Genomic DNA, 26,159 nt, shown 5'->3' on the forward strand with positions numbered 1-26,159 from the left:
GTTCCTGTGCAGGTGCCAAATCTGTGTTGATTATGCTCAAATGTCACCGTTTGCAGAGCTGGAGTTGCTCAGTTGCATGAGAGCACTTGTGAAAGAAGTTCTCAGAGGCAGCTGTATGTCATCTTTGTTCCTGCTCCATGCAATCCAGGGGGATTAGCCAGAGGCAGGTGGAGGGGTGAAGAAATTTTGCTTTCTGCTTGGTCAAGGAGACTGTGCAGCCCCACTTCCCTGTGCAGCTGAGTGGGGAGTGGGAGGACACTTGAGTGTTACATCTTTATTGCCATCAAACTCCTGTTACCCAATGATCAGTTGGAGTCTTTTATGGTCTGTGTGCTCTGGGCACAAAATTAAAAGGTAGAGCCATCCCCCAAACACCTTTCAATATAAACTGTGAGGGAAAATATTAAAGGAATAGCAGAGAACATCAGAATCAACAGGATGGGGCGAGTTAAGTAGCAGAGCCACGGCTGGTACATACAATGGCTACGGATGAGCCTGAACTTTTCAGTAACCCCACTGCCCTTGGGTGTGCAGCCAACCCTCAGGAAATATTTTTATTTCTCATTATTGCAAGAGGCTTTTTATGAAACCAAGGACTGTGGGCAGAGATTTTGTCACAGCAGGAGTCATGGCACAAGGAGGTGTATAATTTACCTGCATTTTATGTCCCTTGAAGAGGCAATGATTGATAGATATGTAGCTGTAATATAATGGAATGATGTTATATATGCTTAAAAATAAGAACACTTAATTCTCTGGGATGGGGAAGTAAAAGTGATAAAGAGGGAAAGACACTGAGTCACAGGTGTGTCAAGTGGTTTTTCTCTTTTCAGGGAGATATCTCATAACCAAGATAAACTGGATCTCTCCTCTATCTACACAGCAGTTGTAGAGAGACAACGTAGCTGCGTAAATCAGAAGTAAAATGTTAACAGTGAGTGAAGTGCTGGTATTTTTCACGGTGTCTCTGCTGTTCATACAGTTTCTGAAATTGCAATGGATGCGAAGACAATTTCCTCCTGGACCAACTCCATACCCCTTCTTTGGAAATCTGCTGCAGATGAACTTCAAAATTCATCATGAACATCTTAAAAAAGTATGTGTTTTCTGGCTATTTATTAATGGACTCATAAGCTGATTGAAAAGTAAATGTGTTTAACATAGTTTTGTTTTGAATGCTACAGAGGGATTTCTTCAAAATTGCATAAATGTGGAAATAGGTGAATGTAATTAAAATATCTGTTTCTTTGTGTGAAAATTTGCACTTACAATGAAATATATATTTAATACCTTATGTGTATATGAACAAAACCATAATGATGATAATAGTGCTGTCTTACACATAGGAAAGATTGTGTATTTTAAAGTAGACTCATTAATTCTGTCCTTTGGATGTCTGTGTTTTGACTGTGGTTGCACTGGCATTTTCTAAACATCCCATGAAATAACTACTGAGGACATGTGTGTTTCCAGTATGAAAGGATGATTTTTAAAAATATATTTATTCAATGGATTTTCTGAAAGATCTTAGAATAATTTTTTTTCTGACATACCATTTGGTCAGATTTTCACAAGAGTTTTCAGTCTTAGCAAGACTGAGTTTTTAAACAGCTAAAATAATTCATAGTATGCTCAAACCCTTTTCTAAGTCCAGTTGTAATGTGCAGCATTTCTAAAGTTTGTATCCTGTTGTTTTATAGTTCTTCTATGTCTATAATAAATATTTAACATCTAAATACGTAAGTAATAGCACCTCACTCTCCCTCTTTGTTCTCAACCTTCCCTGTGCCTGTTTTTTCCATGTCCTTCCAATTCTGTCCTCCTGAGGTGCATATTTCAAGGCAAAGTCTTATTATTCCATAACATAAAATAGTAGCTAGTGCCTGTTTGCTGTGTTTTCTTCTATTTCTGACATCTCAGACATGAAAAGTAGTACTGGTCATACCAAGGTTTCAAAAGCCATGAACTGGTCCTTACAAAAATGAAATTAAACAGAAGTGCACAAACATAAGCACATATGTTTTTGCTCACTGTGCAGAAGTATTCCGTCTGGTTTGCTCCCAGGCAGCAAAATTTTGTAATCCTCTAGTCCTGCATTTCTTGGGATGTCTTGGCAACACACCACTCTTTCCAGCCTATTTTGCTACTTTTCTCGTTCCTTATTCTGCAGCCAAGGGAAGGACTGTCCTGCCCAATGTCAGGGATGCCTGCATGCCTTGGAGACAAGACTGTCACAGCTGAGCTAGAAAGGAAAGGGTGACTCCTGCATTACTCAGCCCCTCGACTGCTTTTGCTACACTTGACACACAAAGGCAAATCTGTAGATGTTCACATCAAATTCATGAGCTGCTGCTGTCTTGTAGCAAGTGGTGAGGATGAAAGAGCTCATCTGCAATGAGTTTGAATCATAAGACATAATAAATGGCATCACAGACTTCGGCAATATTGATTGACTTTTCAGAAACATCACAACCTTTAATAAATAAGACTTTAGATACAGACCTAACTTCAAGCTATACTATATGCAAGAACGAACCTGTTGCTCTGCTCTTAAAGTCATCCTTAGGGCATCTGCCCAGGGGGAGGATCGGGTTCATCTTGTTTGATTTAAAAGCACCAGTTTGCACTCCTGTTATCCTGATTCTGCTTTGCTCTACAGATGGCCAAAATTCATGGTAATATCTGCACCTTATGGCTTTCAAACACTCCTGCAGTTGTCCTCCAAGGGTTTCAGGCAGTGAAGGAAGGTCTTACTGCCTGTGCTGAAGATGTTGCTGGAAGGCCCATAAACAAAATCTTTCAGGTTCTGACACATGGAAATGGTAATTATTATTCTCAGAAATTCTTTTAATGTGTTCTAGCCCTAGTTTTGACTTTTGATTTAGAGCCTCAAAGTCCTTAATTTACATCAGGAAAAATGTTTTTATTTTCATGATTTTTTTTAAAACAGTTCCATTTTATATTCTCTCAGAACTATAATGACAGCATAGAGTTAATGTAAGAGCTTCTATATAGAAGATAAATGGCTAAAATACAAAATAAATAAATAAAGAAAAGAAAAAGAAAAGAGGAATATTACCAGACTGTTGTAAAAATTTGAAAAAAATTAAAAGAAAAGAGAAGCTTCTTGGATGTACCAATCTATTAATTTATAAGGTACTGACAGTATTAGTTCATTATGATCCTAGGTGTTATGTTCTCTAATGGTCATCTCTGGAAGCAGCAGAGGCGTTTTGGAATTGCAACAATGAGGAAAATGGGAGTAGGGAAGAAAGACCAGGATTATCTACTGCAAAAGGAGGCTGCTCACTTGGTGGAATACTTACAGAAAACAAAAGGTATGTGAGGGTGGGCGGGGCAGTCTCTGCAGTGGGAGACTTTGCTGGAATATGGGGCACTGGCAGTTTTGAAACTATTTGATTACAAAAATGGATTCAAAGTCTATGTGCAGAGCTGAGTCTCAAGAGTCTGTATATGCTACCTGCATGAGATATTTACTCATAGAAGTGTGAAACCCTACAGCAAGATCACAGAATTAGAGATTCCTGTCTTGTTATATAAATGTCTAGTTATATATTTATAATATACTGCTATATATATACTGGTCCCTATCAATGTTATTACTTCTGAATCTTTTACTTCTGTGTTACTCACGGTGACAGGGTAGGAGCAAACAGTAACAAAATCAGTGTCACAATGCCTCCTATTCCTGTGTAGTAAAGAAAAAGCATAAAATATGCAAAGCTTTGGCCAAGGATGCACAGCCCTGTGCTCTGCTCAAGTACAGCAGAAAAATCTAAGCTCATGGTGAGCTCCTCAGTAGGAGGGGGTTTGTTCAGGTTTTGCTACGGAAAAATGAGGTGAATCCATGGGTAGGTTGAAATATTCTAATGTAAAATGATGTGAGCAAAGACTAGAAGGTGGTTCTCTTCTCAGCTCATCTGTGTATTTAATGTTTCAGCTCGTTTTGTACCGTGGTTATTGCCAAATGTGAGATCTGATGATGCCAAGGTTTCATGAAATCTGAGTACTTTTTAAAATTAATACTACTAATTTCATTCCCACCAGCAGTTTTTCCCTTTTTAAACCAACAGTGGTTGTTAGATATCTGAAGTTACTTTTTTAGTCAGGCCTTTTACCAGTAAATTACCATTTGCCATCCAGTGATCTAATTAATGTCAGAAATGTTTATGAGCTTTATGAGTTATGAAACTTTATCAGCTCTCCTGTCAGCAAGAAAAGCAGGAACAGTAAGTGTTACTGGTGAATGTACAGGAAATGTCCCTTGTGTTTACAGGAAAACCTCTGGACCCCACTATGCCTGTTGTGCATACAGTCTCAAATGTGATTTTTTCTCTGATTTTGGGACATCGTTTCTCCAGAGATGATGAGAATTTTCACCGCCTGATTGAATCCTTTGACACCATGGCAGCATTTTTGAATAGCGTCTCCTTTTTTGTGAGGAAAATCAATTTTATTTGTTTGGTTGCTCTCTATAAATAGACAGTGTAAAAGGCTTGTTACTTTCGTAACAAAAATAAATACTAGATCGTCTGGAATTTCTGCAGAGCACATCAGAACAGTGCTTCTAGGTGCACAGTTCAAAACATGTTTCAATTGCTAATGCCTCATCATAGCACAACATTTTCCTGTGTCTGGGGGACGGGGGTGAAAATGCAAAGATTTGTTACATGGCTGAGAGATGTACATGGGATTTTCTTGCAAAAGTGCTACATGTACAACTCCAGTGTTTGAAACTATATCTGAAATACAAGTTAAATTACCTAAAAAGTTCTGGAATAGGCTCATCTTAATTTCTGTCTAGCAAACTGGCTTTCTTCACTCTATCATACGACACGGCTGTCAACAAATGTCAAGAGTAAATGGGTTTTTACTGCTTCCTTCACTACTGCCAGCCAACCTCATAGAAACCGGACTAGAGCAACTGTTCTGTGCAAAGGTAGCATGGTATGAAATTGCTTAATAGCAGCTTTTCCCTGCAGTTTTTATCAGCAACATCTGTACCACATCTGCACATCTTACAAGCATACAGTGACATGCTGGAAGTCACCCTCCTTTAGGTGCTTTATCTACCTCCATTCCAGGCACCAACTCCTAACTTCACACCTGGTTCACTGGAGAGAAAAATTCTCTCTTGCTTCTGTACATGCATCTGTGGCTGCAGCTGCCAATGCCGCAGAACAGGTGTCCTCAGATTGGGGCAGTTTTATTTTGAATCATTTATGAAAGTGAACCACAGTACTGTGTATAGTCAAAAAGTTAATTTACCCATGCATTAGGCAGCTGCTTCTGCAGAATTTGTTGAAACTCATACAGTTCTGTGTCTTGTATGATTTCCACCACCTCTGACTAACTGCTGTAAGCAAGGTCCTGGAGGATTTGAGGACTAATTTGATACTTTTGGTAGATAATTAAAATAAAATTACTATTACTTATCCAAGAAGATGCCAGTGAAATGATTCCTAAGCTATCCTTCTAATCATGGTAGACACAGGTTCAGCTATTTCCGAACAGCTCTCAGTAGGTATTTATATAAGTTGCTTTTAAAACACCTTAATAGTGTGTCTAGAGCCAACAAAAATGTACTAGTCCAGCATTTTCATTGTGTCCCACTCTCCACAGTGCTTTCACAGGAATGTACAATCCCTTAATGACTGGCTGTACTTACCTGTTTTCCTGATAAGTGGACAGGCAGTGTTAAGGAAAATCATGCAGTAGGGTGAAGAAGAAATAGAGCTAGGAATCTGAATAGGCTTGTGGGGGGATAAATCTTTGTAATGGAACTCCCACTTAAATAGGTGAGCCCAGAAGTTATGGCCTAATGGATAATTAAAGCTGCAGCAGTTCTGTAACTGGAAGGACATGATGCAATCTGTAAAAGGGGGGGAAAAGTGAAATGAAGTAGAAGAATGGAGTGGATGTAAGAAGTGTTTTACTTCTTTTCTGCTGATATATGGCATGATGAGAGCATAAGGACAAGAGGGTGAATATGTCTAGAACAATGAATAAACAGGAAGGAACCCACACAGCTCTGTATTTCTGTGTCACCGAGTTGTTTTGCACATCACACAGATGTGATCTATTTGCTTCTTTTCTGTGAGAAGGCAAATGTGAGTAAAATCCCCATGAATTCACTATCCCACTGTAAGAAAATAAATCTGGGTTTGGATAGTTCTATTTTCACTGAACAGATGTATCAAGGAAGTCAGCAAGAATGTGGTCTTTTTAGTGATGAAATAGAAATTACATGTGTGTTGGATGAAGTGAGACTAGGGACGGGTTTCATGGGATATTCTTGGTTCAGCTGAGCAAAGTTCAGCCTGCCGAAGAATTGTGGTAGAAAGGAATTTCATTTATTCTTTCTATGTCACATTTATATTTATATAATATCTAAATAAATATACAAAACTGAGAGAAATTTTGATTTTGCTCCAGGGAAAAATAGAATTAAGAAAGGCTTTAATCTTTAATTAATCATGGGATAGGCACTGTCTTTTCAGTCTAATTCTGATTCAGTCATCAGTCTTTCACTTGCCTTTTCCACTACCCAAAAGTCTGTATTAGGATTCAAATTTAGTTTGCTGAATGCCACTTATTTATATGTAATATTACGTATCAAAAATACCTCTTTTACAGATGTATGAGTTGTCTCCCTGGCTTGCTGGTCATTTTTTGCCATCAGTTAAAAAGCTTAAATCCTGTTCAGAGTTCATAAAAACTGTGATAGCAAAGGAACTTGAAAGTCACAAAGGAAAAAGAAAACTTGTTGAAGATCGAGATTTTATTGATTACTACTTGGATGAGATAGATAAAGTGAGTACCTCTGAACTTCTCTCACACTTCACTAATAACAAGAGATTTTAAGCGTTTCTTTGATTATAATAATGTCTAATAGAAATTTAGAAGTGTATGATTTCTTCAGGTGGTTTACTTCATCCTTTGTGTGCCATAACTTTCTTTTCAATTTATATCTGCAGACTAAAGGAGATGCTAATGCTACTTACAATGAAGTAAATTTGATCCAGAGTGTTAGTGACCTCTTTATAGCAGGCACAGAAACTACAGCCACCACATTACTGTGGGCATTGCTCTATATGGTGATTTATCCTGACATTCAAGGTAAGCACATCCAAAGAGGTCTGCAACTCTAGCAATGATACAAGTTTAAATAGTGGTTGTGCCTGTTCAAAGAAAAGTAGAGGAATTAATTATTAAAGTACGAATCAGATTAACTGCTTTCATTTATTTCTTGCTGTATCCTTTCTAACAGGCAAGTCATTCCAGTTTTTTTTTTTTTTTGTTTTTTTTTTTTGTTTTTTTTTTTTTTTGTTTTTTTTTTTTTTAAACTGATCTAAACAGAATGCAAGGTGTGATTAATTTAATCAGGTGGAGAAATTTAGTCTCAGATGAGATAAATTACACCACTGCCCTCCACAGTAATGCTTAAACTTCACTAAGGGGTCTTTGGGTTATGCTTTTAAATCCCTGGCTCCTACTCTTTGATTTGCTCTTGGTCTCTAGCAGCAGATATAACTTAAATACAGTGTGAGGTTGCTAATATTGGGGTAAGTAGCTTGAAAATCTGTGTTTTATTAATGATATTCACAGAAGAAATCTGTGAATTCACAGAAGAAAGATAGAGTCTGGCAGAGTAAAATGACTGAAAAAAAGAGCCAGAGTGTATGGGATAGAAAGTATTCAAGGGTACAAAACTCACTTTAAAGGCCTCGTACATGACAGTTGAAGCTAAGTACCAGGCATAGCAGGAGCCTGGCAAGTAGAAAATGTGGAAGTGTTAAGGAGAAAGTATCTCCCATTTTTTGTTACCTTCAAAAGACTTAAAACTTGGGACTCGGTTGCACATACTGAATTTTCACATGATTTTTCATCTTCTCAGGATATATTAACACATTCTTAAGTTTTGTGGCAGTAATTCTAATTGCAATGATAGAGTCTGTAGTATTAATTAAAAAAACAGAAATTACGATTTCAGCTCAGATTGTAAGTAAAAAAAGAGAAGTCCTTGGGAAAAATTAATTTGTGCAAGTGCTTCCCAAGGCAAGTAATTACAGAATAGCAGTTAGGACATCTGTAGATGACAAACAAAATCTATGTACTTCTTAATGAAGAACAATCCTTGAACAATCAATAACTAAACTGTTCCCCTAACACATGATTAATATTTTTTCCTGCTGACTCCCTGCCTGTAGAAATAAATATTAATAAAAGTCTTTTTATAAATTACCTTAGAGCAGCAAATGTAACAGGAACCCACATATTATTATAGAATGACCTCATCTGCTACAGTTATTTTTGAAGTATATATGCAATCTGTAAACAACCTCAGTGTCAAATTCTTTCAGGTCATCTGTATGGGAATTTGAAGGCATTATTTTTTATAAAATATCCTTTTCATCTCATTGGATGCCATTCTGAATGTTAAAAGCAACAGGAAAAATTATGATTATAGAGTTTGCTGTATATTTAAAGCTGAATCTTCCTCCTTAGAGAAAGTCCAGAAGGAGCTGGATGCTGTTGTGGGTTGTTCCCACGTATTTTGTTATGAGGACAGGAAAAAGTTGCCCTACACAAATGCTGTAATTCACGAGATCCAGCGATACAGTAACATACTCTTAATTGCACTGCCCAGACTGAGTGTGAAGGACACGGAGCTGCTGGGATATCATATTCCAAAGGTACAAATGAGCTGCGTATTTGAATGAATTTGATCTTTGCTCCATTAGATGATTTTAGAAAGACTTTTTTCCTGATTGGGGATATGAACTCTTGTTCTAGCAGTGCCTCTAAGGTTTGACTGTCTCTGTGGATGGCCTTTCACAGGCTTTGTCCTAGATATGAATAGATTCTACAGCCATAGGTTTTGCTGAAGCCATTGCTCCCTTTTTTCAGAACACCATAGTTCTAGCAAATATTGATTCTGTTCTGGCTGATCCTGGAAAATGGGAGACACCTGATCAGTTCAACCCAGACCACTTTCTGGATCAAGATGGAAACTTTGTAAACAGAGAAGCATTCTTACCATTTGCTCTAGGTAAGTGCACTGAACAGGGCTTTATTTACTCCTTGTGGTAACAACTTCATATCCATTCCTGCCACAAAATAACGGGGAAGGCACCTACAAATGGGCATTTACAAACTGTCTTAAAGATCTCCAAGAAGAGAGAAGTCCAGTTGTATGTGGAAAAGATTGGCAGAGAAGGAATGACACATAGAAAAGCCTTTCTTGGAAGACAGGTCCAGTTTCTCTTTGAGAAGAGATCCAGCTATCAAAACAGCAGCAGAAAAATGCATGGTGTGGGACAACTGTAAATATAACTATGCCACCCTTGTGACAATTTCTATAATGTTTTAGTGCCTGCTATAAATGTAGATTAAAAGCTTTTTGTGGAAATACAAGCAATCTTTCAGTTATGAATCATTAAATGACAAAGTTAAGAGAAAAGAATAAAATCTGCAGAAAACAAGCAAGGAAAATCTCAGGCAGTTTAGAAAAGGAGGCATGATAGAAATCCTTTGGCTGATTTGCCTTTTCTGTTTCTTCACAGGGCACCGTGTGTGTATGGGGGAGCTGTTGGCAAGGATGGAGCTCTTTATTGTCTTTTCCACCCTGCTACAAGCATTCAAATTCACCCTACCAGAAGGGGTGAAGGTAGTCAACACCAAATTTGTTTTTGGGAGCACAATGAAACCACCTCCCTACCAGCTCTGTGCCATTCCTCGATAGGAAATGGCAGATTCAAGGAAGGGTTACTCTGTAGAATTGCTTCTGTATGTGAATTCCTTTTTGCATGTCCTAAGATTTTTGCTTTCCTCTTCATTTGGTTAATCACTACCCTGAAAGATTCTTGACAGATAGTTGCATCCTGAGCATTAGAATTATGAAGAGTTCATATTCTGTTCTTTTTTTTTTTTTTCTGTTTGGAAAATATTGGTAAGCTTCTCCTGATGTGTAACGAATAAAGACATTAAGGGAAGAATTAGAGTTGGGATTTATTTATCACCAATTGGAAAAAGGTTTTACAGAGAATGGTGGTGTGGTCTATGAAATGGAAGTATCATGAATAAAGATTCTTTCTCATAAGCCATAGCTGCATTTGTAGAGATAGGCTCAGAGGTCTTCCAGTCTGTCTTGGGATATTATTATTATTATGTAGGTGTAGGAGGTAAAAGAAGCTCTTGGAGGAAGCTTTCTAGAGGCAGATAATAGGATCTGAGATAACATTCCCTTAGACTGATACGGTTTGCTATTGAGCAAGTCTGTTGTATACAACTCTATCATTGCCACTTGGGAAGACAGTTCAGGGTTTCACCCACTAAACCAGGTAGCATTTCAACCCTTCTGATGAAAATAGAAGAGTGGGTCCATCAGGCAGTTGTGGAGAGCTTTTCACATCGCAAGCAAAGAGCAAGACACAGAATGTTGATAATTTACCCTTTTTTATGAGCCCACTGGCCGCCACACATGAGAACTTCTTCATGCCAGGTAGTCTACTTATGCTGAATGCTCCAGATCCTCCAAAAATTTATTCAGCTTCATTTATTCTTTCTTTTTAAAAATAGATTCTTTATCACAGTTAGATGACTTCACTTAACACACCATGACCAAGAGCAGATTTGGCACTACTAAAGAATTCTGGAAGTCCTCTATGGGCCAGGTGCCTAAGGACTTGGCAAAAGTGGAGGTTTTTTGCTGGTTTGCTTACTGGCACTTAAACTATTTTCTTTTATGGCATTGGGATGCATTCTTCTTGTATGAGGTACAAATTGGATACTGCATGCCAACACAGGAAGGTTTATTTTTATATTCTGATTAGCTGACAGTGCCATCTCCAGGACTGGTATTATCACAGGTGTATTTGTTTCAGGTGCCTCTGTCCACTTTGTGCTTTAAAGCAGTCAATTCTAACAGGCAGGGAGGTCCATAGAGGATGAAACCTGAGTTGGCAGTTCCTTCCCCTGCAGAATTTCCTTTATGGGATGCTTCTACCCATTTCCAGCATGTCCTGGCAGGTAGGTGATTGGTATGAAGTCCCCTCATGCTGGACCTACAAACATCACTCCATGCTGGTAAGAGAATGGTTTGTTTGTATCCATCTGGATCTGGGAGGGGAGGCAGCACTTGCTTGCCTTTAGCAAGTTAAAAATAACTAATCCTAAAGAATAGCTGGTAGATAGTGCTGAAGAAATGCTGCTGGTAGTTGCATTTAGTAATTGTTAAGGAAATGGAGCCTTGGCTATCTCACAAATACATTTTCCAGCAAATAAAATAAGATAAATCCCATGCCTCAGATCTGAATCAACCCACAGTCATCTCCCTTTTCCAGCGTGAGAGAACTGTATTCCCAGCTGGCTCCAGCTGAACACTGGTTAAGGCATCGGACTGCAGTCCTTGTGGGGTGAAGGCCCTGGGGCTTAAGTTCCAGTGGGCAAAAATCACTTTTCCTGATGGAAAATAATTTAGATGGAAAATCTTCTAATATCTAAAAGAAAAGGGAGTGTATTATATTGATTCCAATTTAAAAGTTCTGATAAACTGGGGAATTTGAAGCAGAGTTTGTGAGATTACACTGGAGACAGAGAAGGCAAAACTAAACCAATTTCTTTCTAAAAAGAGTTTTACTTTCCCTGTTGAAGGAGAGAGATTAATTAGAAATTATTGTCTTGAAAATCACATTTTTAGTGTACACAAACAAAGGTTCTGTGGAAACCTACAAACATCCCTCGGTTAATACACATTAATCAGTTATGCATTAGTGATAATGAAGAGCTGTGGTTGAAGGCTAATTGACCTGAAGATTTGTAAATTGTGTGCTGGCAGACTCCAGGCTGTTCCTTCTGGACAAGGGTCCACTGTGTTCCAGAGCCACAAAATCTGGAAATATTTTCTGTCCCAAAATCAGCTGCAAGAAGTGAGCTGGTGCACATGTCTTGGCAGTTTTCTCTTGGCAGAAGTTTAGTGAAAACAGGTTTCTTTTACAAGTGCTTTGCTCTCAAGGGATGGGCAATTTTGACAAGAAAGCATTTCAGTCTGGATCCATAATACAGGATTGCAATGGTGATGGTTATGTGGTGCCCAGAACCCCTCTTGTGAGATTTCCATGGTCTGATTGCAGCATGTGACCTCCTCTGGTGCTGTGTTTGTGGTTCCTGCCAGGGTTGAGGCTTGGCAAAGAGCCTTGGCTACGGACTCTGTTTTCAAGTTACCCAGGATCTACACTCGTGTCATGACTAGTTCTTGCTGGGGCCCTTCGTTCTGGTTGTAGCTCAAGATTCCTGCTAAGTTTTTCTAATGTTTTAATTTTTTTTTCTTTTAAATCTTTATATTTAATACTAGATGTGCTTTCTCTATGAATATGTGTTATTTGTCTCACATACTTTGTGATGATTTCTCAAATCACACAGGGTACCCAACTTATGTCAAGATTGAACAGGGAAATACAGAGGCAGACAAAACTCTCCATGAGTTTACCTAGTGCTAACAGGTTAAGGAAAAAAGTGAGGTCATACATCAATCCAGTTATGTTTTCAATTACATTCAAAAGTGTAACAAATTTTGCTTTTTGTATTAAGCATTAGATAGTTGTATATGTATCTTAAGATAAATGTGGGCTTTTAACTTCTATCAGCCTTGCCATTACTAGATTTAATGTGTACATGGAATATATACAAACCAATTTTAAAACTCCAAGATTTAATATCCACTTACATTTGCCTGCTTAATTTGTATGTATGGCTATTGCTTTTCTAAAAGCATTCCTGGAATATTTGTAGGAATACATACCATTCAAAATTGTCTCAGAACAACTGGATGGAGAGTTTATGTGTATCTCCATTGCCTGGAAAATCTTGGCCCTAGTCTTTTAAGATACCATTCCTACAAATCCTGTGATCCATATTGAATAAGTATAATCTGGATCAGAAGAAGGGTGTGCATCTATTAATATGCTGAAGCATGAGAATGTAATAAGTGGAACAAAAAGGGAGTGGTTGATAATAAAGAGGGAGGGTTAGAGACGGGGAGCACTTATGATGTGAATCCAAGCTCTTACGAAAAAACTCGTTTAGCAACCAGCCTTAACAGCTTCAATAGGCAATTTTGAATGAAGGCAAGCTGGTAAAGGCAGACACTAAAATGTTGACCATAAGTCAAGCTCTTGTAGCAGTGGCTGTATTTCTCCTAATTACACAGTTTTTAAAATTGCAGCGAGTGCGGAGACAGTTTCCTCCTGGACCAATCCCTCTCCCAGTCCTTGGGACGCTGATACAGCTGAACTTTCAGCTTAATCGTGATCTCCTCATGAAGGTACTTATTTTCAGATACTCTTTATTGTCTAAAAGTCTTTGTGGTTTCTCCTTTCTCATGTTGTTTGCTATGTGAAAACATCCTCTCTCAAAACTACATTGGTAGTAACTGTTAACTGGCCACTGTCATATCATACTTGGTTTGGTTCAGAACTGCTGGTTTAGTTCGCAAAATAATAAAAAGATATTGCAGTGTAAAGTAGTTTGCCAAGCTAGGAAACCTGGTATTGAAATTTCTGAATGTGTGAAGGTCATTCTGGTGTTTAAACCTATGCCATTTTAACAGAATTTCACTGAAATTGATACCTTTTCTATCACCTCCTACCACTAAATTTGATGATTTCATGTGAAAATTGATATAATTTAAGAATAAATATCTTTAGGGATGATATATCAGATTTGGAGTTAGGGAAAAGATACTATTTTTTAAAAATTACTTTCACAGTGTGGATTTGTAGCTTTCTGAACACTGGCACTCTCTTGCTCGAGCAGTAAAAAATCACTCTGTGTGTATCAACTTGTTTGTACTGACAAGATCCTAAACAGGTGGGAGGAAAGAAGTCAGTCCAGTCTCTAAGCTAATTACTCCTCTGACAGTTCTGTGTTGTTTTGTGCTACTTTACTTGTAGAAGCAATAGAAATCCTCTTGAAACAAATTAACAAATAGAAAATATCCTGTATCCCACAAATGATTGTGAACTGAGCCTTGGATTATATACAGTAATAAAAGGTACATAATGTTTCTTGACATAGGCAAGTGGTTCTGAAAAGTGGGACTACACAGATGCAACAGTGAATGTTGGAAAACACATTTGTACTTTCTCAGTGGAAATGGTAGTCTGGTGGGAAAAATGGAGAACATCACTCCACCTTAGGGCTGGTCCTGCAATCAGCGCAAAAACAGGTTTATCCTCTGTTTGCAGTGTGTGGGATTTCATCTGTGCTTTCCTGGCTTGTCTCCCATCTCTAGTTGGCAAAAACTCATGGCAACATATTCACCTTATGGTTTGGATGGGCCCCAGTGGTTATACTGAATGGATTTCAAGCAGTGAAGGATGGCATGACCACACATCCTGAAGATGTTTCTGGGAGGCTGGTGTCACCTATGTTCAGAGCAATGGCTAAAGGAAAAGGTGAGAATTTCCTGGCATGAATAGTGCACAGAAGTGTCATCTTGACAAATTGCAATATCTTTTCTTGCTTATGACCACCTTCAGAGGCAGCACAGAGGTGAACTGCAAGGTACAGAGAGTTGAAATAGATTTTGGAGAGTAGCAGGAGGAAAATACTAGCAAGAGGAAAAGGATTCATAATATCTTCTATGGAATACTCACTGAGGCAGATTCAGAGGTGATGAGGTGAGGCAACAGTAAGTTCTGCCACAGAGATATGGAGGTAAAGCAGGTAACAACCCAATTCCTTGTCCTGGACAGGCTGCCTCCCACTATGACATTTTCCATGGAAGAGTGATTTGATGGTGAGATCTTTTTCCCATTCCCTTCCTTTTAGGAATATTTTCCTGCTGGCACAGTTGCACCTAGAAGTTCAGTGTGCTCCTGTTTCAACCGTGCTGCAGTTTTCATACCAACAACACTAGAAATTCCCAAAGCCTGTCCCAAAGCCTAAATACTGAACCTTCCTGCCCTGCAGACAGGAACTTTTCTCTCTGACTGTGGACAGTCAGAGCTCTTTCCCCTATTCCCTTCATGAGAATAATTACCCTCATTCAGATGAGCTTCAGGCATAGCAGAGAGTGTGATACAAGCACTGCAAAGAGTATCTAGAGAAGCAGCTGAGATACCCTGAGGTAGCTGATTGTTTGGGATCCAACTTAATCCTGCAAGTCATCTTTCTACCCACCTGAGTTTTTTCCATTTCAGCCCTGTCAACATGATTACAGGTCAGAGCTGTTTCTTGGTGTCTTTGTTTTCACAGGCAATACAACAGCTTAATCACATCCCGTAGCTTAGTAAATCCCTTAATGTATTCTTTATCTATGATTAAGATTAGCATGAAAAAGAGCTCTTCCTTTAATGCACGCAGGAATTATGTTGGCAACTGGTCACACCTGGAAGCAGCAGAGAAGGTTTGCTCTGAAGACTTTGCGCAACCTTGGTCTGGGGAAAAGAGGTCTGGAGCACCGAGTTCAAGAAGAAGCCCACTACCTGGTAGACTTCTTTGCAAGTATGAAAGGTATTTCTGCAATAAATATCAATACATTTTTCCCATTAGTTTGATGTCTTTAGTGTATGAACTTCTCTGTCTTGTCCTGAACCTGAGGGCAGCATTTGTTCCACAAGAGAGTCTGCAGGGTCTTACATTGTCTGTGTGGAACAGACTGAAAATGCAAAGCCCCCAGTCCTCTTGTGTTTTTGAGACTATTCTTGCTCAAAATCATTTACAAAACTACTAAAATTGAGAAGAAAAACTGGAGCTTATTTATTATTTACATTATAGAGCACCCTAAGTGGAAAGGGATCTCTGAAGATGATCCAGTCTAACTCGTACTCAAAGAAAGGTCAATCTGAGCAGGTTTCTTAGGGCTGAGTTGTAAATATCTGCAGCAATGGAGACTTCACCACCTCTCTGGGTAACCAGTTCCACTGTTCAGTGAGTGCTATAGTAAAAACATTTCTTGTGTTTATGCAGAATTTAATGTATTTACATTTTTTCCTGTTGCCCCACTTGATACCTCCGAGAAAAGTCTGGTTCTATGTTCTTTATACCCCTCCACCACACATTTATACATATTTAGATATCTCCCTAAATCTTCCCTTTTCCAGACTAAATAGTCTCTCTCAGCCTCTCTTATGCCAGATGCATCAATTCCTTAATTGTCCTTGTTGCTCTTTGCTCAACTTGTTCTAATATGCTGATGGCTCTCACACTGAGGAGTCCAGAGCTGGACCAAACACTTCAGCTGGGTCTTGCCAGTGCTGATCCTGCCAGTAATTAATTTCCTAATGCAGCCCAGGATGATGTTGGCCTTTGTCTCAAGAGCACATTTTTTGGCTCTTTTCTGGTGCTGGTGCATAAAGAGACAAAATCAGTGCTGATGAATTAAACCTTGTAATGCCATTTGCACACACTCTGTAAAGCACTGACTAGAATCTTGTCTCCATTACAAGATTCTACCCTTATCAGCCCAGTAGGATCATGTGAGTTGGATTTCCCAATACTCATCATTATGCAAAGACACAATAAATCAGGACATGCTGTGGCTAGTGTTGCATCAATTAAAAATAACAAGATTGAGCCCAATCCCATGATTTAAGAGCTAGGAGAGATGGACATGTGACCATAATTGCAAGGAAGAAAGCCAAAAACAGTAAGTTGCTAATCAGAATCATGCCTTGGCTGTTGGAGAGTTGCATCAATACATACACAAATAAAGTTTTTTATGGTCATATATTCCATAGTCACGAAATAGTTTTCTTGGGATTAGGTTTCAAATAATTGCTTGAAAATTAGTTATTATACTGTTGACACAATTGGTTGAAAGGAGTTTACAACATTTTATCTCTACTGGAGGTTGTATGTTTCTAGCAAGGTCAGACAAAACACAGTAGCCTTGCATGTCTCTGTGTCCTTGCTTAAGAAAGTTGTCTCTCTTCTTGCTCTTCTACCCTCAGGTTCCCTTTGTCCATAGTGTTCTCAGTCATTCCCATGCTTGAGTCATATTTTGATTTTGCCAGAAAACAAATTTGCATAGAATTTTTCCCTTACCTCTAAATTTCCTCTATCATATGATGCCATATTTTACACATCTGGCATTTCTTTAGGGTGTCACACATTCCTGGGCTCGTGGGATTGCAATATAGTTGTAACGAATCAGTTTGATACTACAATTTTGCAAAAATATTGCTGCTTCTCTGTGAAATGCAATGCCTCCTTTAAAGTTCTGTGGGTAACTAAGAAGATTTTCACATTTCACTAAAGCACCAGACATTAACAGTATATTTATTATTATGGTTGCAGAGAAACCTGTGGATCCTTCTTTCCCTCTTTTCCATTCTGTCTCAAATGTAATTTGTGCTGTCGTGTATGGACATCGTTTCTCCAGAGAGGATGAGTCCTTTCGTGAGCTGATTAAAGCTACAGAACACATCTTCAAATTCGCGGGCAGCTATATTCATCATGTAAGTAAAGGACCTGCTGTATTTTTCTGAATAAGAGTGATTCAAGAGCTATTGGGCAAAAGTTTTAGAATGGGTGAGTGATGCCCCATGAAGTTTTACTGGGCAGTGATGAAGCTCCACATGCCATCATTGGGCATTTGTGTTCACTCTCCTGTGTTTGGCTACTGTGGTAGTTTGCCAATAAACCTTTGCAATAAGGGACAGGTTCATGGACTGCTCCTGGGTCATGTTTATAACTTGGTTTCTCAACCCCGTGCACCACAGGTTTCTGCATGGGACATCGTAATTCCTAAATATTGAATGTCAGGTCTGAAAGTGTGGCTCATGTGCCAAATTTAGATACTGTTTCATATACAGTCAACAGAGAGAGGAATGAGCCAAATACCAAAGTGTTTTGCCTGTGGCTACTTATCTTGATTTCTTCTGTAAGACACAGACTTGAAGATTTCCCACAGAAATTCTCCTCCTTCACCCTGAGTGAGGAGCAGCTCCAGACACAGGCAGCAGAAGGCAGGAAAAGATAAGACAGCAAATATAACTGCAAGCTTGGCAATTAAACAATTTGGGAGTCAATGATCCATCTTACACTAGAGGCCTGCTTTGCACAGAAGTAATTAAAAATTTCCTGGCAGTTCTGGTTTTCGTTCCACTGCTGAAGTTGTCCCATACATCTTATGAGTAACTTTTTAATATAGAATACATCAGCAATTCCTGGAATACAGATCTCTCCCCACATCCCATGGAGCATTCTTCTCACTGAGTTATGGTCAGGTTCCCTTTTGCTTAGTTTAGATTTGGTCCTGTAATTTGGGTACAGTGGTGGCAGGTGACACCTGCTTTTAGGACAGAGAATGTACCTCCTTTTCTTCTCTGCTTCCTATCCTGGCTTTGATTTGACTTAGTCCAGTGAATAAGATACTGATGGAGAAATCAGAAGAGGGGTTCAAACCATTCCAGAGGGATAGACACCATCTCCTCACCTCTCAGATGCAACGAGAACATGGTATTATGCAAAAAAGTGGGTTCTTGTGTGGATCTCATACTGTCAGGCATTGAACAGGGGGACAATTGTGGATTGGGTCTCTCCATAAATGGAGGAGGAGCTTTGGCAGGTACCCAGGAAAGTGGATGGATGCAGTTCCTGTCTTTAACACTGACAGCTAAATTCCACTTACACTTAGAGTGCCAGAGTGGCTGCAAAGGGCAGATATTTGGGAGTAGGAATGCCTGTAATCCAGGCAACTTTATGTGATTAGTTCAGACCACAGTTGGGTCTAAGGCTTCTGAACACATTTTGCAAGTAAAAAAATACCAGAGATGGAACTAACCAAAAAGGATATGACGTTCTGAGTGAATTTACGAAGGACTGGATTAGTACTTTTTTTTTTTTTTTTCCTGCTGGGGCAATCATTAATTGATAATTTGATGTCTGACAATAAGAACTGATTTCCCAAGAAGACACAAGTATAATCTATTTAATTCAACCATACTCCAGTGAACACCTAATAACATGCTTTCTGTAGTGTGATTAAGAGAGTGCAGGAAGCGCTCAGCAAAATGAAGGCTGAGAAACGATAAAAACTCTGCTGTTAAATAAATAATGGAATTATATTTTGCGCAGAAAAGGAAGTATTAAGAGAATGTTATATCTTGCAGATATAAGAATATACAGATTATCCAGGCATAAATGTAGGCTGGAAACCATATATAACTTTCTAGCTATCAGAATAGGTCAAAATCAGTTATCTCTTAGGCCAGATTTTCCCAAATGCTAAAAGAGAAGGAAAAAATAAACTGATTGTGTCAGGTAACCCTGTCTTTCTAGAGAAAAATACTCCAAATTGTCAGGTAGCTGTTCCTTAGCTTTTCTGGGTTTCAGATGTTTGAAATTTCATGGAGGAACATTGAGAGGTCGATTGGTAGAGAGTACTTTGGGGCTTACCCAGCCTGTAAAGCAGCCACCGGGAGCCAGTCCTTGCTTTGGCAAACATCCTGGTGAGGAGTTTCCACCTTTTGCTGCTTCTTTCCCAGTATTCTCCACTGGAGGGCAGGAGCTCACTTTTAAAATGCCTGAATGCAGTTCATAGTAATTGAGACTATGAATAACTGCATAGATGAATGCCATTCATTCTAGTTATAGTAATTCTTATTTGACTTGTGACTGAGCTTGAAAACCTGTGGAACTCTGAATCTTAGCATCAAAACCAGAGATTATATAGTTTGCTTTTCACAGCTTGGAAGCCCAAGCACAGTCTTTGTCAGGATATTTTACTAATGAGACCCTAATCCCAAGATAACATGAATATTACCTCTCTTCGTAGCAGGCCTCCCTAGTGCATTTTCTCGTGATTAGAGATTTTACAGGACCTCTTGTGTGTCACTCCCACAGCTCTATGAAATCTTCCCCTGGCTGATGAACCATATCCCTGGGCCTCATAGGAAGGCATTGGAATATTATGATGTCCTGAGCAACTTTACACGGAGAGAGATCCGACTGCACACAGAGCGTGGGATACCAGAGGAACCCGAGGATTTCATTGACTTCTACCTGGATCACATTGAAAAAGTAAGTTTTTTCTTTCCAATCATACAGTCATGGGGGAAAAGGTCAACATGGATCATTGAATCATCATAGCCAGCCTGAATCATCAAAATCTCTTGCCTTTCTAGACATCGTAATGTGAATCCAATAACCAAGATCTTCCTAAATCCTTTCTGATCATTGATATGCCATAGCACCTTGCAATCCTTTCATAAAAGGACAAGTTAAAAAAACTGCTGGGCTTTTTTTCATTGGCACAAATTGTAAAATGATTGAAGGTCTCCAGAAAAGAATCCTGAATTACTAAGTGAGAAACAAAAGGATTGGGAAGGCCTTTGGAAGACAGAGTGGGATGCTTTGGTTATGATATTTCACCGGTAAAGGTTTGCCAAGAGAATTTGCAAGAGGACAGCTGCATTTTGAGAACATTTTACAGAGAAATAACCTAGTAGTCAGCAGGGTTTCAGTCAAGACTGGAGAAGAGGAGAGTGCCAGGGTCAGCAAAGTGTCAAGCAGACAAAGGAACTGGGACAAATAAGTGAATTTTGGTCAGGCAGGTGTAGTGGAAGTAGATGGGAATCCATAGGGCTGTGAAGGGCTGTAGGAGGTGTGCACAAGATCTCTCCCTTTTTTAGAACATACCAGGATCACTTTGTACAACTCTCTTGAGTAATGGATCCCAGCTGTGATCGCTGACTGTCTGTTGCCCTTCCCCTCTGTGACTCCTATCTTTGTTTAAATCACTTTTCCTTTCTCCTCTCCTCCACTGCGGCAGGATATTTTCCTCTTCCTGTTCAGCATGGTGACAGGAAGAAAAAGGAGAAAAAAGAGGAAGTGGCAAGTTGAGACTGGTCTTACTTGGGTGTGGCAAGGCAAGGGTGGCCCAGAGAGCCAAAGGCCCTGGGGAAGTGGGCAGTGACTTGTTCCTGGTGGCAGTGCTGTCCTGTAGAGACAGCCAGTGTCCCTTTCAGCACTGGCATGTGCTGGTAGCAGCAACAGAGGCAGCCACAACCTGTTGGGCTACAGCACTCACCTACCTCTCCCTGATAATTATTTATTGATCAATTCCCACATCAGCTGATATATTCTTATGTCCAGCTGGATGTCAGCCTAAAGGGCTTCTAGCTCCTTTGATCCTTTTGGTTTATAATTTTTTTTTTTTTTTTATATCAGCACAGTAACACACCTGGCCTTCCAAAGCATTTGACTGTTTCTAAAGCCTTTCATTGCTGTTCTAGGATTTATGAGACTTGAACATCAGTATACCAGAAATTGTTTCATTGAGCTCTTCTGGGACTCTGCTGGGTGGAAATCATCCAAGTTTGTTTATTAAAAAAAATTGAACTGTCTGTAATAGATGAACAGGGGCAATAAAAAAAGATTAGACGATATTACAGCAGGGAGAAGCATCTCTCCTTCTTTTCAATTGCTCCACTGGCAAGAGAAAGGTTCAACACCCTTGAGGATAACCTCCCTAAATATAGACAATAAATTCCCTCAGAACGTAACCATGTTTATTAATAATTTCAGTGTATACATACACATCTTCACACTCCTAATTGAAAACTGTAAAACCTCAGATCAGCTGAATGTGAGTCATTGGGCCCTTGCGTAGAAGAAACCTGAATGCCACAGGTTAAGAACTTTACTCAGCCCAGTGTTCACTGCCTGGTCTCTGTATTGCTTGGTAGAACAACTGAGTGGTGGACTGTGACTTGAGACGTGAAGAATGACACAATGGTACACATCTTTAGAGGAAGATTTACTTAGGTAACACTCTGAATTAACCACTATTTGCACTTTAAGCAAATTTTTATTTTTTTTTTTTTTTGGCAAACAACATGTGATTAAGTTTGATGATAAAGAGTGGAACAAACACGACTTGTCTGTTTGTGAAATGTTAATTTTTGTGTTGATGATAGCCATCTGTGGTGTCTAACATTCCTTAGCAGTCTTTCTGTATTGTCCTATAAGGACAAGACACTGCAGCTTGGAACCAGTTCTAAAATCACATTTAATCCTAATCTGTTTTTTCTAACTTTCATGTATAAGCCTCTAAACATTTCTTATCATTTGCAGTCCAAAGATGAACCCAGGTCAACATACAATGAAGACAACATGGTTTATTCTATAAATGACCTTTTCTTGGGTGGATCAGAGACATCAAGCACTACTTTGAACTGGGGCCTTCTCTATATGGTGGCACACCCCGACATCCAAGGTGAATAAATAATCCTGTCACAAATATCTCCCATGAAATAGAAAAAACAAGTCATAACATTTTCATGGATCAGAGATTATCCCTAGATATTTATATATGCCCAGTGGCACAAGTACTTTTTTGTATTTGTAGGTCTGCCCTAGTCAGCATCAGTAGATCCAGGGATTAAATTAACTCTGTGATGTATTTGAATTTCTTGTACCAGAAATTATTCTAGTCAGTAGTGGAAACAGATGGTTCATCTGTTACATCTACGTGTATTTAAGAAGTTTGGTTTTAAGACTAGTTTTAAAATTACCACAAATCCCTTCATAGAGCACTGAATAAAAATCAAAGGAAGAAGGATACCTTATGCTGGATAACAGAAATCTCACAGTTAGGTTGCAGAATATGTGCAAATACCCAGAGGAGAACAAGATTTTAAATGGAGGAAAGAGATGAAGATAAGAAAACTTTGGTTAACTTGTAGCTGTCAGACAAGAAATTCTGCTTAATCTCACGTTATCACATGTTTTGTTATCATTTACTCTAATTAAGATTATGAAAGCACTGACTCACCTATATAATTTTATTTTGTTAAATGTAATACCTTGCACATATTTAGGAATGCATCATATGTGCAGAGTGATCCTACCTGGGCTTCTTGAGTAATACATTGCATCAGGGCTCTCAGAATGAGCTGCACCTGTATATCTGTCCTCATTTAATTAATTGGTGGCTTTTTTTTGAACCCATTCATGCTTTGCCTGTGTTGACATCCAGTCACAATGTTCCACTCTGTACCTTAAGGAGAAGTTTGGACTTCTGCCTCATCACTGAATTCGGAATAGAAGTGTGTGTTTATATTATGCAGTGACTGATTACTTCAAACTACCTGGATTCTAAAATGCTTCTGCAAGATAGTTCTTCACAGAAGGAAATTTACTTCAAAATATTTCCAAATATATATTTTAAATTCTGTAAGGTGCTTAAATCTCTGTCATCAGTTTAATGAAGGACTGCTGGCAGTCACAGGGCAGGCTTGATGTGAATGGACACATACTGATCAATGCAGAATGGACTTCCCTGCATCTTACTGTTGCTTCGTAAGGCCTGGAAAAAGACAGGATTATTTACTAAAAAACAGAGGTATTTTTATTAGGTGTGTACTGCCTCTCCTGAAGTTTATAAAGCAAAGGGTACATTTTTGTTGTTGTTAATGCCCCCAAGACGCCAATGCAATAAGTAATTTAAAACATGCTGTTCTTGATTAAAAGGCAGATGTGAAGCAGTAGATCCATTCTTTTAAATGGTATTTGGACCATGTTCTAGTTGGCATTGCTTCACTTAACAGATGCCCTGTGTAAGAACCATGCCCTTTTAACAGTAATTAGACTTTTAAGGCTCAGACTCACCTGGCATAAATTTCAGAGAGCTGTGAGCTTAATGTTCTAACTGACTGCAGGTGTTTGAGGCACCTAGGCAAAGAAAACCCAAAGATAAATGTTATCTCTTGGATTTGTGGTAGTAAGACAACACTTAGTTGTTGATCAAAAATTTAAAACGGTCTTTTCTTAATTTATGATCAAATAGCATCAGACCCAGAAGCAGAGTTCTCATATATTTAAGCTGTTGGAACATTCTGCTACTTTTTCTTCATAAAAAGTTACTTACTTTTCTATATTGATTGTGGTGGTGTTCTCATAGTTCCAAGTTGGAAATGTTTTTGAAAATTAAATTACTGAAAATACTTGATAAGTTTTTTTGCCTGAAACTGCGAATATTATCCCCAGAGAAAGTGCAGAAGGAGCTGGATGCTGTTCTGGGTCCCTCCAAGTTAATCTGCTATGAGGATCGGAGAGAGCTGCCCTACACAAACGCTGTGGTTCATGAGATCCAACGCTTCAGCAACATTATTTCAGTTGGCATGCCCAGGGTGTGTGTGAGGAACACAACCTTGCTTGGCTTTCCCCTCAAAAAGGTACAGACACAGTTTCTCAGTTGCTACAGACTTTTCCTGCATCAGTAGAGCAAGGTGTGGATTAAAATCTGTTTGTGCCAGGGTATTCTTCTCAATAGAAGAGGGGCTGGATGCCTTTGGGTCATGGTCTGAATGTGAACAAGGAACAGAATGAATGTTTTTCTTCTTTCAGGGCACCATAGTTCTTCCAAATATTGCTTCATCTTTGTATGACCCAGAGCAGTGGGAAACACCTCGACAGTTCAATCCTGGTCACTTCTTGGATAAGGATGGAAACTTTGTGGCCCAAGAAGCCTTTTTACCATTCTCTTTAGGTAAGTGGGGTACAGCACAAATATCAACAGTTTGGACTGGGACTGTAGAATGAAGATATCTATTAAAAACCTGTTGGTTGTCTATTCAAAACCTTTTTGTGGGAAACAGGGCTTAAATCAACGTGATTATTTTCAGTAATGTATGTTCTACTGAACAAATAACATGGAAAATAAGAGGTGTCCTGACAAACATATATATCCAACTTGCCCTATTTTGGAAGGAAATTTTCTTCTAATGATTGATTTCAGGCACTCATTTCATACCAGACATATGCATGGAAAACACTTTCAAGCAATCCTCTTGATTCTTTATGCATTCAACACCAGAACATGACATCTCCCAGGAAAAGCAGGTTCTTATTCTTCATTTACGTGATGAAATGAATTCCTTTAAAGTTGTCCATCATATGAAGATGAGGCATTTGAGGTAATTGAAGGGAGCTGAAGGGTTACACGCTTATCTACAGCTGCAGATAAAATTCTTTGAAGAAAGAAATACGCAAAACTTTGTGTCATCCATTGCATTAAGTCCTACAGAAATTCTGGACCTGGCAAAAATACCTTTGCACCATGTGAGGATGAATACAGCTGCTGTTGGGGTCAGGTTTGTTTACTCACTGTCCTTCCCCTCTTCCCTCTGCAGGGCACCGGGTGTGTTTGGGGGAGCACTTAGCGAGGACCGAGCTCTTCATTTTCTTTGCCAGCCTCCTGCGGGCGTTCACCTTCCGGCTCCCTGAGGGCGTGACCAGGATCAACACTGAGCCCATTTTTGGGGGCACTCTGCAGCCCCACCCCTACAGGGTTTGTGCCATTCCCCGCTAGGCTGGACACGTGCAGGGTATCACAGACCATCTGCAAAACATCTTTCTTATTTTTCTGAATCTATATCTCTTGAGACCATCTAATGCTTTTTGTATTGGATTTGAATTTTTAGTTCAAAAGTCATCTTTTCTCTATAGTAGGTAATTTTATTTAGACCCTGTTATCTGCTCATGATGGTGATTTTTTTTTTTTTTTTTTTTTTGTGTGTGTGTGTGGTAAAAATTGTTTTGATCTGTAAGACTCCATCATTCTCAGCCATAAAACATCTTGCAGTTGCTGTATGGCTTGGCAGGTATAAATCTGTGACAATGCTGAGCAAATGACAAAATTGACTGCCAGACTTCAAAAATTCATTCATTATCTCTGATAATTTTCTTCATTATCTTTGATAATGAATTCATTCAATATCCTGTTTCCAAAAGCAAATTGGGAAAACATACCTGGGAAATTCTACCTCTTGATGTCACTATCATCAATAGCAATGTTTCAGTCAACTTTTTGTTGAAGGTCACCAATAAAAGATATGAAGGAAAAATTAACAACTGGTTTTATTTGTAGATGACTTACATCTCACTGAAAATTTCTAGATTTGATGCAGTAGAATATGTGTAAGGCATCTTTAAATCTGACAGAGAATAACTGAGTCCAGCAGTGAAATGCTGCCAGCTGAAACTTTGTGAAGAGTGAAGATACAGAGAAAAGAATTCTTTTGGGGCACATACTTTTAGCATTTTAAAAGTCTTTAAAACTGACAAGTCAGTTTTTGGGAAGTCTTTTCTAACAGGGCAACTGTTTACTCCCACACCTGACTCCTGCT

At 38.9% G+C, this 26,159-nt stretch overlaps 2 protein-coding genes across 2 annotated transcripts; both read left to right on the plus strand.

Annotated features, from left to right (window-relative positions):
• Window positions 1–845: 845 nt before the first annotated feature.
• On the plus strand, window positions 846–9,977 carry LOC136365432 (cytochrome P450 2J6-like). The gene is made up of 9 exons (XM_066325890.1): window positions 846–1,096; window positions 2,660–2,822; window positions 3,189–3,338; window positions 4,298–4,458; window positions 6,658–6,834; window positions 6,999–7,140; window positions 8,530–8,717; window positions 8,932–9,073; window positions 9,588–9,977. The coding sequence occupies exons 1-9, from the start codon at window positions 926–928 to the stop codon at window positions 9,764–9,766; spliced, it is 1,473 nt and encodes a 490-aa protein (XP_066181987.1). The 5' UTR covers window positions 846–925; the 3' UTR covers window positions 9,767–9,977.
• Window positions 9,978–13,174: 3,197 nt separating this feature from the next.
• LOC136365433 (cytochrome P450 2J4-like) lies at window positions 13,175–25,513 on the plus strand. The gene is made up of 9 exons (XM_066325891.1): window positions 13,175–13,345; window positions 14,315–14,477; window positions 15,388–15,537; window positions 17,323–17,483; window positions 19,873–20,049; window positions 22,105–22,246; window positions 24,019–24,206; window positions 24,379–24,520; window positions 25,164–25,513. The coding sequence occupies exons 1-9, from the start codon at window positions 13,175–13,177 to the stop codon at window positions 25,340–25,342; spliced, it is 1,473 nt and encodes a 490-aa protein (XP_066181988.1). The 3' UTR covers window positions 25,343–25,513.
• The last annotated feature ends 646 nt before the right edge of the window (window positions 25,514–26,159 follow it).

This window comes from Sylvia atricapilla, chromosome 10, assembly GCF_009819655.1.
Source record: "Sylvia atricapilla isolate bSylAtr1 chromosome 10, bSylAtr1.pri, whole genome shotgun sequence".
Classification (NCBI taxonomy): Eukaryota; Metazoa; Chordata; class Aves; order Passeriformes; family Sylviidae; genus Sylvia; species Sylvia atricapilla.